The sequence below is a fragment of the Lethenteron reissneri genome, chromosome 66, assembly GCF_015708825.2.
Source record: "Lethenteron reissneri isolate LAM-NWPU_2019-01 chromosome 66, ASM1570882v1, whole genome shotgun sequence".
NCBI classification, from domain to species: Eukaryota; Metazoa; Chordata; class Hyperoartia; order Petromyzontiformes; family Petromyzontidae; genus Lethenteron; species Lethenteron reissneri.
Genome location: NC_083844.1, coordinates 2,247,693 through 2,261,144, shown reverse-complemented (window position 1 = coordinate 2,261,144; position 13,452 = coordinate 2,247,693). Strand labels below are relative to the sequence as shown.

At 46.8% G+C, this 13,452-nt stretch overlaps 1 protein-coding gene across 3 annotated transcripts in view; it reads left to right on the top strand.

The window, feature by feature from the left end:
• The first annotated feature begins 295 nt into the window (after nt 1-295).
• Nucleotides 296-13,452, top strand: part of LOC133359752 (zinc-binding protein A33-like) — a 19,163-nt gene continuing 6,006 nt past the window's right edge. Inside the window, exons 1-5 of one of the 3 annotated variants that reach the window (XM_061578270.1) lie at nt 296-694; nt 6,157-6,252; nt 6,432-6,665; nt 10,206-10,228; nt 10,380-10,696. In XM_061578270.1, the coding sequence (XP_061434254.1) occupies nt 311-694; nt 6,157-6,252; nt 6,432-6,665; nt 10,206-10,228; nt 10,380-10,696 (1,054 nt within the window). In that variant the 5' untranslated portion in view covers nt 296-310. The remainder of the gene's footprint in view (nt 695-6,156; nt 6,253-6,431; nt 6,666-10,205; nt 10,229-10,379; nt 10,697-13,452) is intronic. The other 2 variants (XM_061578271.1, XM_061578272.1) reach the window with 2 other exon arrangements.

Below are 13,452 nucleotides of genomic sequence, written 5' to 3'. Positions count from 1 at the left end.
TCAAACCCCCCCGCCTCGTCACACATCGTCACAAATGTGTGACACCCCCCCCCCCAGGTGCGTGACGTAATTTATGGACGGCCCTTAAGAGATATGACCAAGATCTGTATTTAAATGCCAAGTGTACACGAACAGTAACAGCCATTCAGCATTCAGTGTAACTTGATCTCAAATGAATGCGGACCCTCGGCGTTCTTTCGACACAGAGGCAAGAGAGGAAGAGGCACTTCCTCGTCTTCCTCAGTCCGACCTGGCAGTGCTGGTGGCTGTGCGCTTACACCCCCCCCCCAATCTCTCGCTCTCGTGTGCGATGGCTGCTGCATCGAGTGAAGAAAGGGAACTGTCGTGCTCCATCTGTCTCGAGTTGTTCAACCTGCCCGTGGGGTTACCCTGCGGCCACACGTTCTGCAAGGCGTGCGTGGAGCGTCACTTCGCGGCGCAATCGGAGGTCGGCTTCACCTGTCCCGAGTGCCGCGAGGTTTTCTACCGGAAGCCGAGGCTCAACAAGAACGTCTTCATAGCCAACGTCGTGCACAAGTTCAAGGAGGCGAATGTGGGCAGGAGGTGCGACCGGCATGGCCATGGCCTCGACCTCTACTGCAGGACCGACGCGCGGTTGATGTGCGTGGAGTGCACGGACGCGCACGAGAAGCACGACATCGTGTCCGTGCGGAAGGAGCGCGCACACAAGTGGGTGAGTGGGAGCACCGCTGGTCCAATCGCGCAGCGACTCGAGGTTAACGCGAGCTTGTGGGAGACGTTTCGGGGGGGGGGGCGTCTCTTTTGCACGCGCCATGATCACCCTCAACTCTGGGTCCAACGTTTACCTGTTGAGGTGGAATTACTCGGGGGAGGGTGGGGGACGGGGATTGATGGGGGTAGGCGCAGTGGCTCTGTGAAGTCGGTCATCCGGATATGTTCAGGGTGAAGCTGGAACACGAGACGACGATGGTTAGTGGCAGAAACCGTGTGATTTTAAACAACTGTAGGCAATATATGTAAATAAAGATATTTTTCGTATCTCGTTGTTTAGAATGTCCGCATTTTTAACGTTGAGTATTAAATGTGATAATGGCGCTTTGAGTGGCAGATTTGTGTGAGAAATCGCCACCACGTGTGTAAGTTGTGTTCTGTGTTGCACCACACACGCACGGGGTATAGTTTATTAAGCGGTGGTGGTCGTGGGGGAGTTATCAGTAAGTAATGGGAGAGAAACATGCCCGATCAACATAGCAGATGCATAAAAATAGAATACAGCACACAGCTAATAGGGTCATGAGGAACACTGGGTGGCTAATTAAATAATAAATACATCTAGAGGAATTTAAGAGGGACCCCCTGCCCCCCCGGACGGGGCTACTGCTGCTGTGTGTAGAGGTCTCTGGGTGTTGTGGGCCGGGTTCCGTGCTGCGTTTTAGCTGCTTTTTGGTGTACGCAGTTTTTTTTTATTCGCGCTTTAATAACTTTATTTTACTGAATTATATAGCTCTTTTTCAGAAGCGACTTGGCCGTCGCAAATGGATAGCTCGGCCAAGTCGCTTAGCACGATGTGGAAAAGTAATAGCAGCAGCCAAATATTCTTTAGCACATTTTTCTAAATGTGGAGGGGAAAACCCCGAAGGACCCTGATAAAACTCCAAGCGACCATGGTGAGAGAGACACTGCAAACTCCAAATATACAGCAGGCATCAGGGTCGGGATCGAACCCACGACCTCCTGTATACCAGGCGAGATGTTTGTTGTCGCTCTGGCGAGCTGAGTAAACGGACCGAGCTGATAAAACGTGTACAAAAACAACAGCGTTAAAGTGACTTGCATTTTCCGTCGGAGTAACAGCCATCCAGTCTCAGCGGGCATATTGTGTGAAAGGTGATTCAACACGTAGCAGTAGCGGCTTTCCCGACCAATGTTATCCAGAGGTTTTTTCTTTTGTTTTGTTAAATATAAATGTGTCGTTAAATCTGCCACGATCACCCGACACAGCCAATCAGTAAGGTTTGGTACGTAAACAAAACGTGCCAATTCGTTACTAGTTCAGCACTAACTGCTTGTGCGTTGGAGAGTAAATCCACTACAACGTTTCCAATCCAGTACCCGTGTGACGTTTTGCCAGTAATTACAACTCGGCCTCATCAGGCGACAGCCAGAGTTGTGGATAAACCCTCATCTTGTTTCGGTGTTAAATAGAGGTGGGTAAATGTGATGTCGTCACTGTAAGAAAAGCAGGTGTGTAGACCAGTGGGGGTGGTGGGTTAACTGTGAGCAGCCAATAACAGGTATTGTGATTTAAAGCCAGTCGAGGGAGATATCGGGCATCATTAAAGTTCTGCCCCACTCATCAAAGTGCTTGCGGACTATGACGGAGCCGTCCCGCGATCGAACCCACGACCTCCTGCATTCCAGGCGAGGTAGTTAACATCTTGCCACCGTGGCGCCCTTTACATTGTAGGTGGTGAAGGCCTTGCCCACTGTCTTGGCATGATTGTCAAGGATGGCCACCAAACCACTGGCCAACGGGTGATAAAACGCTATTTCCACTATGATGTACTTGCTCCCCGCCCCGTTAGTGGCAGGATGTGGCCCCACCAGATTCTGGGCCCACCAGTTGATTCTGCTAAGGTCACCCATAGAGGTATCGGTCGCACTAGGGAGGTAGCACTGTGACTTGTATCCCCTACTGCTTGGCAGTCCAGGCACCCTTGAACCCCAGGCTGTCACATTTTCGGTGCATTTCGGCCAGCAGTTGGATCGCTGCTAGGGTGTACCTAATCTCTCCAAGGCTGTCATGTCCGCTGGTCAAGTTGAGCTGCATCTGGGCTGGCACGTACACACACTTGTCCACTCCATCTTCCTGAGCCCTCTCGTGCATGAACGTGGAAGTAAATAGTCGACGTCATGGCAGAGTGGGTGGGTGAGTTAGGAAGAGAGTTGTCGTTTCCTGCACAGTTTGGTAGAGAGAAAACAGTCAGTTTGATAGGCAGGGTACTAAACATGGGCAGATGTATCAATTAGTGAGGTTTATGTGAACAGTAACCGTGTAGTAGCCACAGAAGTTTGATGAGTAGCTGACTGTCCACCAGTGAGTAACTGAAGTGATTGAATGATTGATAGGTCATCAATCAACCAAACTACTTTACCTTGAAGCACAGTAAGGTAATAACTGGTGATCTATTGGTGTGCTTCAACCCAGATACAGTCAGTTCTGCTATAACACTGCATGTTTTCATAACGCGAATTGGATACAACGCGATGAATGTATTAGGGAACACATTTTTTTAACGCGGATGCGAATTAGATATAACGCGCGGATTTCGGAATAATCGGTTGTGTGGTTGCCTCGGCGTACCATCACACAAGGAATTGTAATGCTGCTAGATGCTTTTAGATTCTACCCACACGCCTCAGTTTTTGTTCAGCCTGCGTATGCATCTCACGTGTTATCGCGGACTGTGCGTTACCCTGCATTATATAGACTTCATTATAACGCGATCATTACATAATGCGGTGTTCTTCAGGAACGCAACTACTACCGCAAGTATAGGGACATGGACTGTTTTTTATATAGATTGGTTAACTGTGGTTGTGTATAACCTTGTGATGTAAAATACTATAGTTTAATGGTAATAATTAATTTTCATCATCATCATCATAGACGGCTGTGTGTGATGTTTTTTATTGTGGAGAATCTGTTGCACAGCAGCTTCCACACAGTTCTTCACAGAACGGAACCATGAATCCAACGAGACGGAGATGATTGGAGATCTCGCTATGCTGCAGCCTTCTGTTGTTTACATTAGGTCTGGAAAAAATAATAAAATTTAATGCAAATAAAAAAAAGTGTAATTTCCAAAATTATGCTAATTTGTTGTCTAGGGGTGTAACCAATCATGATAATAAAATTATTCTCGCTTTAACGTTTACTGATTATGTTTTAGTGTGTTTTATGTCAGGTCTCAAAATTCAGATCTCACCATAGGATATAGTTCTTATAATTAAGATCATTACGCATTAACTTAGGAAGGGACACTCAGACTCTTCTGCATGAAAAAACTTAAATATCTAAAAACAAAACACTGTAATATGAGAACTCTTATGCTAGGAATTGTCAACACAGTACTCCTGGAGATGTTCTACTCATTGATCCGTAAAATTAACCCTCAATGGTTACGTTTGTTAACTGGATAACAGAACAATCGGCTAATTCCTCAGAGTAAAGCGACCATACACGACAATAGGAAAAATTCCTAAAAGAATCTGTGACATACAAACAGTAGTAAAGAAACATGTGCCCAAGGAAAAAGTAGTTTTCAATGAATTCATTGGTAAGATTATGCAATTAACGAAATGCCCTGGAACAATAGTGTGCAGCAGTGTGCCTGTTCGCCTAATAGATGCTTATGAATTGGCTAATGGGCTTGAATTGATTCGCGGGCAAGATTCCGTGATCAAACGAAAGAAATCTCAACACAATAGTATTCCTGTAAGTGTGTAGATTCGTAACATCGATGCTTATAAAGGTTTAGCGTCAATTAATTAATTGCTAAAGCTATGCAATTAACGAACTGAATGACTACAATACTTCTAAACGACCATATTCATGCAGCTCAATAGACCGAACAATGTTTTCCACGATCAGCTAATAGTTAACTAACCACCTTAGGATGGTCCTTTTCGAAACACAAAGATACATTTTGGAGCAATCGTTTTAGTCTCGATGTGTGTTATGTGTGTGTGGGTGTATTGTCTTCGTACTCAACTCTTTGAGTTAAGCGGGCGCCAAGGTGGGGCTTTCCTTGTGCCGATAATTCCTGCTGGGCGATGAGTTGTGTGTGTGTGTGGGCATGCTATACACACGGCGCTCTCTCGCTCTCTCTCTCTCTTGGTGGCAGCTCCAGGCTTCTCCACTGCTGGATGATTGCTGAGTCGGCACGATGATTGCCTTCGGCGGTGTCCGATAGCACTCGCAGCTCGTCCGCTGGTCGCCAGCGCTGACACTCTTTCTCGGTTGCGCTGGTCACGCTCTTTTCTCCACTGCTAGGTGATTGTTGAGTCGGCAAGATGCTCGCTTTCGGCGGTGCCCGATAACGCTCACAGCTCGTCCGCTGGTCGCCAGCGCTGACACTCTTTCTTGGTTGCGCCGGTCACGCTCTCTCCCTTGCACCAGGCACGGTTGATCCTTGTAGACTCGACCTTTGCAGGAGTGTTCTCGGCTTCCGAGTCCATATGCTCGTGATTAGTCATTAGCCGCTGCTGCTGGTCCTGTGCGATGCTCGCTTGGTCAATACTTTGCGCTTTCCGCCCTTTCTCCTGGCTGATAGCTTGTCGTTGCTCGTCACTCTTTCTCTTTCTCCACCTGTTGGTGGGAGCTGGAACTCAATGTAGAATAAAACTTTTAGCGATGCTTCGTCTGTCAGCGCCGAACTCACACTGGGTGACACATCGCTACTCTGCAAGCCTCGTCATCCATGGTCGATTGCGGGGCCCACCCCCGGAGCTTGCCGCAGCAAGACTGATGTGCGTGATTGCTGCTCGTCGTTATATAAAAAAATCTCCCACCTCGGCTCGTCTCCTCACAAGGGACCGGAATTCCCTTTATTTGCTCTGAGCCTGTGGGAACAGCTGTTCAGTTGCCCCTCAGAGTCGAGCGACTGGTTTTACGACCTTCCACAATTATTAATCTGAAAGGGGGGGGGGGTCCTTTTGGCCGTTGTCCGGCTGCGTTCCCCCCCTCTTCCCTCATGGTTCGGGGTGTAAAATTTTCTTGTTGTCTCTCTGGCCTTTGAAGTCGTTGGGCTTTCCCAGACTCTCATTATCCCCCCCTTGCACCGGGTTTTTTCATAATTACATTTTATGTCTATTTCCTCCAGCTGCCTTTTGTGTGGCGAGGCAGGAGGCAAGGGGGGGGGACCCCTTTTCGCGCCCCTGCACTATACCCCGATAAATTATTACAACAACAAAAAAATATTGGCAGAATCACTCAATATATTTTTTTGGAAAAGGGCAAATATACAACACTTCGTTCGACTTCACAGCCGTTGAGATCTTAACATCTTCTGCCTGCTCTGCCCTTGAGAACGACAGTGATGTTTAAACAATCGAGTAATCAAGAAAGGTATAGTTGAATTTTGAGCGGGAGCTGATCCGGTGCCATTGCAGGGGCAGCTGAGCTCAGTTAAAGATCGACTGAGCGAGAGAGAGGAGACAGCAACTTCGTTCGTGAGCAGCCTCCAGGACTCGACCGACAGAGTGGAGGTGCGTAGGTCACCGTGCAACTCACAAATAAACCCCCAAAACTTTCTTACGAACAACATTGCCGGTGAAAGTCTGCTACGTGTTATATTAAAGCCACGTAGTCCCCATTGTTTTCAGAAATCAACGATTTTACAGCCGCCGTGATACTCAAAACTCTGCTACTATCACCACTACCGCAGGCAGCAGCAGAGCAGATAAAGGAGAGGCTGAGCGGCAGCTACGACGAGCTCCTGCGCCTCATCTCCGAGGACAAGGAGTCGGCGCTGCGGGCCGTGGATAAGGAGCGCGACCTCAAGCTCTTGGGGATCTGCCGGGAGATTGAGAATAGCCGGACGACTCTGGGCGGCCTGACAGAAGCGCTCGGCAGAATCCGCAGCCTGGAGGAGACCGAGGACCCCGTGGAGTTTCTCGAGGTGCTGCCACGCGCGCGAGCTGCGGACAAACTTGCGTCTGGATCATTCAGCCACGTTAGCTGTGTGTCTGTGTGTATGATGTATGTGTATATAGTGGGAGCGGTAGCGTAGCGGTTAGCACGCTGTGCTACAAACCCGGCGAGCCGAGTTCAATTCCGGCTCACGACCAACACCAGTGACGATTATATGAACCGGTCCTGGGCCTAGTGTGATATGTAAACATCACCACTCGGGAAACAAAGGGCGTGATGCTGGGCACCACCCCCCCCCCTTGTTTGCCGTGCTGGACTTCATAGGTGCTCACTAGCAGCACTTGCCCTAACAGTCTGTTAAAGGCAATATGGGATATCTTTTGTTGTATGTGTGTATGCTAGATATATGTGTGTGCGTCTGTGTTTCCTATATACTCTGCCTGTATCTGTGTGCTGTCTGCGTAATCTGGACACAGTTCCATCAGTGAACTCATCCAGCAGGCAAGGCAGCGTTGGCTGGACCATGTATTCTGTATACCCAGCCTGCTAGCTAGCGGAAGGAAGAGGCGGGTGCTCTAAGGTCCCATTCATAAGCCATGGTCTACGCCGTAAAGCGGGAATCTGTGCTGGCCCCCACCCTCTTCACTCTTTTCCTTGCAGCAGTGCTCACAACCGTGAGTGTAAATCTTAGCGCCGGTATCTATATACGAACCTGGAGCGACGGCAAGCCATTTAATCTGGCTTGGCTACATGCTAACACCAAATTGAGAGAACAGTGTGCGTCCGAGAACTTATTTTTTTTCCGATGACACGGCCTTAGTTGCTCACAGCCGGAGTGACATTTAAGAAACCGCCAACCATTTTGCTGCATCAGCAAACCAATTTGGGCCAAAGATCAACACAAGTAAGACTGATATGTTGTTACAACCAGCAAAATTAACAAAATATAACCAATGATCACTCAGAAATATTTGTCAATGGTGAAGCTCTCAGAGATGTGTGAACTCGTTCACTTACCTGGGAAACACCGTGTCTAATAACAACTCTATAGACACTAAGATCTTATGGTGCCTTGAAGGTGTATCTAAGGCATTCAGTAGCCTTAATAAGCGATTTTGGTCCCAGCATGGTAACAAATTGTCCACCAAAGTAAATGTCTGTTGATATGTAAACTCTTTTGTCAAGGCGCTCTGCTCCACCCACCCAGCTTAAACATACGCTGCCAAGCTTAGCGGTGTTCATTAGGACGCTGTCTTTCCGACAGCTCTGTTCTTTACCTGAGGACGGCTGCTTGTGTTATGGCCGAAACGTCGTGAGAATTTTATTTTATTATGTTTTATTTTGATTATTTTATTATTTCCATTCTACGTGAATTTACCAAAAGAACCAAGAATATCTAACAGAGCAGTTAGTAATTCATTCAATGTACTTTACTCTGCAGAAACATTGACACTATACAGACGACACCTGAACAAACTGACGAGCCTACAGCTGAAACATTTGAGACAAATCGCGAGGAACGAGTGGCAAGACCTGAATTCTGAGCACCGAGGTGCTGGCGAGAGCTGAGATTCCCAGTGTAGATAGGCAAAAGTAACGTGCTCTCGGTTGAGATGGTCAGAGCACGGAACTTGAATATGCCAGATCAGGTTCTTAAGTTTTTTCCTTATAGTAAACTCGAACAGGGCTAAAGTGTGTTCCTGTGGTGGCCAAAAAACTGTGTGCTACAAAGACGTCCTTAAAAGACACGTCAAGACGGCCAAATGTCAATGTTGGGACACGTGGGAGGAAATGTCAGCCAGCGGTAAGTAGTGGAAGAGGAGGCTGTAAGCCAACTCGGACAAGAGGCTTGAAGAAAACAGGGGGGGGGGAGCTATCGCCATCAACACCAGCAGCAATGGCACAACACAAATTCCATTAAGTGGACGAACAACTCTTGGCCACAGTGTGGCCGATGCTTCCGCTCTAGTACTGGATTCCCATCCCACCATCGTGCAGGAAAACCCTACTGCTTAGGTGTTCTCGACAGTCATCATTGTTCAGAGATGGACATCTGAAGAAGAAAAATAAGTTACCCAGCCACCACATGTCCAAGCAGCTTCTGTTTGGATTGGATAGAAGGGGGTAAACGGGCATGACATGGTCTATAAAGGAGGTAATGATAACGATGCATGTTTGATGTGTGCAGTGGTGTCTCAGAGCGCTGTACATCACAGTCCACCTCAAATATTTCAACGGGGCACCCCCAGTGCCAACTGTTTCTGTGGGCACGAGGCGACTCAACATCTGCCTTGTAATGGACATTTGTTTTGACAGTAAGGGGGAGGTGATTATTGCTATGCATGGTCTAGCCGAGGGGCACCCACAGTGGCAGCTGTCCTGTACATTCGTCTGCTACCAGCAAGGATAGAGATGATTGCTCTGTTAATCCCAATTGAGTGATTTTGTGGGTTAATTTTTATATGCGGTACATCTGGGCCCCGACGCCAGGAACACGTTCTCTTACGTATGCCACCCCGGAGATATTTAATATCCCACTGCAGCAGATATAGAATATCGTTGTAGTTGTTAAACCCATGGTAATAATCAGGGTGACCACTGCCTTAAAACCATGAACTTCTGTAACAAAGCTGGCGATGTCGCCACCCCCAACATGGAGGCTGATGTGGGATGGGAGCTTATTGGATTCGCTGATGACTGCTAGCAGTGGTCAGGATTCACCACGGACAGTCATCTCAGTCAGTCAAATCTCAAAAACTCTGGGTGTTGCCCTGTGACCTCATGTTTGCTGTGTATCTTGTTTCAAAATTAAAACTCCGACTTTTAATACATTTGCTAAGAAGATGAAGGTGTGTGTATGTATGCATGTCGTGTTTGTCATGTCTGTTGTATCTGCTGAGTGTGTTGTATGCATACTCTATGTTGGAACTGTGTTCACCTTTTGATATTAGTTACCTCTTACCAGTGTCGTGATGCAGTTCGGAGACAGTTGTAAATGGAGGCACCTTCATTTTATTCTTGCATACAATGGGGGCTATACGCACCCTACGTGGGTGCACATGATATAGACATATATTGTACACGCAACCATCTATTGTCGGCGGCACTATCTAGCTAGAACAGTTGGCAGGCTGTCTAGCTAGCGGCGCCCAGTGATGGTGAAGATGGCGGCGACGATGGTGGCGAAACAGCAGCAAGGCGAGGGGATCCACTTCCAGCAGCAGCTCTGAGCTCTCACTCTGGGCTCCCTCTTATGCTCCCAGCATGGCCTTGCTCCGCCCTGGCCACGCCCCCCTTCCGGAACCTATTAGCAGGTTCCTGGGCTTCCAGGTGAACCCCTTCATGAACTCTCCCTAAGATGTCCCGTATAAACTGTCGCCTGCTGACATGTGTACTGCTGTACACTGCAGGTACCACTTTCGGACTTTTCGTCAGCAGCTATTACTGTACACCACTCTCACACATGCACCGAATGAGACTTTAAGGGGCATGTATCGACACCCCTTGCATTGACGATTTGTGTTGTGCATTAACTCTTTATTTTACGTTTTGTGTGTCTGTGTGACAGGGCTACACTCTCCAATGGGAAAGGTATGTCAGTTCACCTCCTCAGTCACGTTCCGATCTCTCACCCATGCAATGGATACTCATTATTGACCTACGCATGATTTTCAATTTTCTCGTTCTCATCCTCTTTGCTTCACCATCACCACCGCACTTGGTGCTCATCATCTCACCGCAGCTTCGTGAACCTGGCAAGTGAGCCAATGGAGGAGACACCGTCTAGCGCTTCGCTCGACTTCGAGATGCCAACTCCACTGCAGGAGCAGATAGACGAGCTCCTGAGCGCATTCAGAACCTTCAGAGGCGAGGACCCTACATCAGCAGACCAGCCCAAACCCAAGACTCCTGAGGGGAATACAGCTCAAGTGCAGCGGAGGTCACCTCCAGTTAGTTTGCGGGAGATGGCAGCTCCACATGAAGTTCAAGCAGCTGGAGCATCTGCACAACCCACAGCCTCTCTGCACGGCCTCAGCAGAGCTGACATCATCATGAGAAGTTAGTTGCGCTGCGTACACAATGTTGTTGTTAGCTTGGCTCGAGTGAACGGCCAAAACGTTAACTCCAAAAAGAAGATTGTTACTGCAACTTAACCAGGAGTCGAAAATAACCCGAAAACCAGCACTGGAAATCAGTAAAAGCTGGTTATTTAACTTGGACTGAATTTAAACCTAAATTAAAGTGAACGTGTCAAAAAGCTTTCACGACCAATGTGACGATGTATCATTGGTGTTTGGGTGAGACAGCGTAGGTAAAATACATTGTCATTAACCCTTATCCACCCTACACAGCCAATTATAAAATTGTCACGTGATGAAAATAATACTTGGTAATGTATTACTGCTAGGAGAGCAATCCACAACATCTCACCATTCAGTCCAACGTTTCGCTGGTAATTTTGAAAAGAAATAGGTGGTACGCTATCCGGGAATAATACTATTATTAAACTATTTTTATTTTACCAGGTAAGGCCCACTGAGCTATAAAGAGCTATTTTTCAGAAGCAACTTGGCTATCAAAAATGATAGCCCAATGAAAAGTGGCTAATTATGTGGACATTTATAGCAGTATCCAAATACTCTAAATGCGCAATTTTTATTCTAAATGTGGAGCAAAACTCGGAGGACCCGGAGGAAAATCCACCAACCATGGGGAGAGAGGGACATACAAACTCTTAACATATATGCATTAGGGTCAGAATCGAACCCACAACCTCCTGTATACCAGAGTAACTCGCCACGGAGGTGTTAAGATGTTCAAACAGCAAATAAACAGACCTATTGCAAGGAATCATCAAATTTGCATTCACCACATTTCATGATTGTGGTAAAACATGCCAAAAAAACTTGCTCTGATAACACTAATGTATGCTTTACCCTTGGAACTGATTGTCCTACACCAGAGATGCAGCCTCCTCTATGGCCTTGTCTCACCACCGGTGTTAGACCAATGCCAAAAGGCAAACAACACAAAGGCAATGCCAATATTAAAGCATTGATAGCTCAGATTGAGCAGTTTAACCTATGTAAACCTTTGTTACCGGTATCACAATGATAAAAATAATCGTACTAAACAATAGGCTTTATCATTTCTCGGCAATAATACAGGAGGTGTTAAGATGTTCAAAAACCAAATAGACACACTTGTTGCAAGGAATCAGAGACAATGCGTACATTATCAAAGCATATTTGTTTGAATGTTTTATCACAAGTGTGTGTAGGTTAATGCAGACTTGATACCTTGAGATAATCATTGTCTATTTGGTGTTAGAACATCGTAATACCTCCTGTTTTATTTCTAGAAAGGGTAAAACCTATTCATATTTTTTCATCATCTTGGATACTGGCAAAAAGGTATCCCATGGATATAAGTACTCAATCCAAGCTATAAGTGATCTGATACTTGCGATGCCTTTGTACTGTTCGCCTTTTGGCAATCTCTTGTCTAAGACTAGTGGTGAGACAAGGCCATAAATAAGGCTGTCTTTGGTGTCGGCCAATCAGTTTCAAAAACAATGCATGCTACCTGACGTAACACAATTTTTGTTCCTGGGTAGTAAGTATTATTTCCTAATTGCTTATTCGTAAAAAGTATAGAAAATTGCTATTATTCCCCACAAACTTTGCTTTGGTGACCTGGATATTTATATTTTGAAATGTACCTATTTTCAATGATAAAACGGGCGAATTTGTGTCTTTTCGTTCACATGAAGTCAGAAAAAAACAACATGAATCAAAATTAACATCTATTTATATTATAGTAACACAAAAATGGACTCGACCTTTATGGGATGCGTAGTGGCCAGGCTCCGCCCTTGGCCACGCCCTTTTTCAGATCCTTCCCGAAGACTCTGGCCCCTGCATCACATGTCCCTCTCCCCTCCTTTTGGGCCCCCCTTGCCACCTCGTCCAGTCACGTGCCCTCTCCTAGTCACCAGGACTATGCCCCCGAGGGCCCGCTTCCATGGCATACCCACTCTGGTGCCAGAGAGAGGCCCAAGACACACAGCTCCACTCTTGTGACGATAGCTGGCGCTAAATACCATAGTGACTCCATTTACGTCACTACACTAGTGAGCTTCTTGGAGAATTCATTGCACTCCAGGATCTTCTTTATATGTGGTCCAACGAAGACACCAGCTTTGACCTTTGCCTCAGACACCTTAGGGAAGAAGTCTTGAAGGTACATGAAGGCTGCCGACTACTTTTCTACAGCTCTGACAAATTGTTTCATCAGGCCCAATTTGATGTGCAGTGGTAGCATCAGCACCTTCCGACGCTTCCTCTAATTTGCAACTTGCACACTTTCATCCAACAAGTTCCACTGGTTGAGCCGAGACGTCAAAAGCTCGGCATTGAACTTGGTGAGATCAAGATCTCTGATCAAGTCGTTGAGGTCTTTTTGGTTGGGGTAGTATGGGTTTCTCTCCTCAGCTCCACCTCTGAAATTGTCAGCTGGATCTACGTCTTCCTCACTCTCTGACTTGCTGCTCTCTTCTAAAGACGGTTGCTATTTCTCTGGAGAAGTGGGTATAGGGAGCTCATGGCAGTGTGGCACCGGGGCGATGGATGAAGGAAGGTCCAGATATGTGATAGCAGGTGCATTCTTGCCAGTATGATGTTTGGAAGGGCCCACCATGCAGAAGTAGCAGTTGCTTGAATGGTCAATGGGTTCCCGCTAAATTCTTGGGATAGCAAACTTCATGGCTCTCTTTTCCCCTCTGTAGCATCCTACAAAAATACATTTATTTCAGC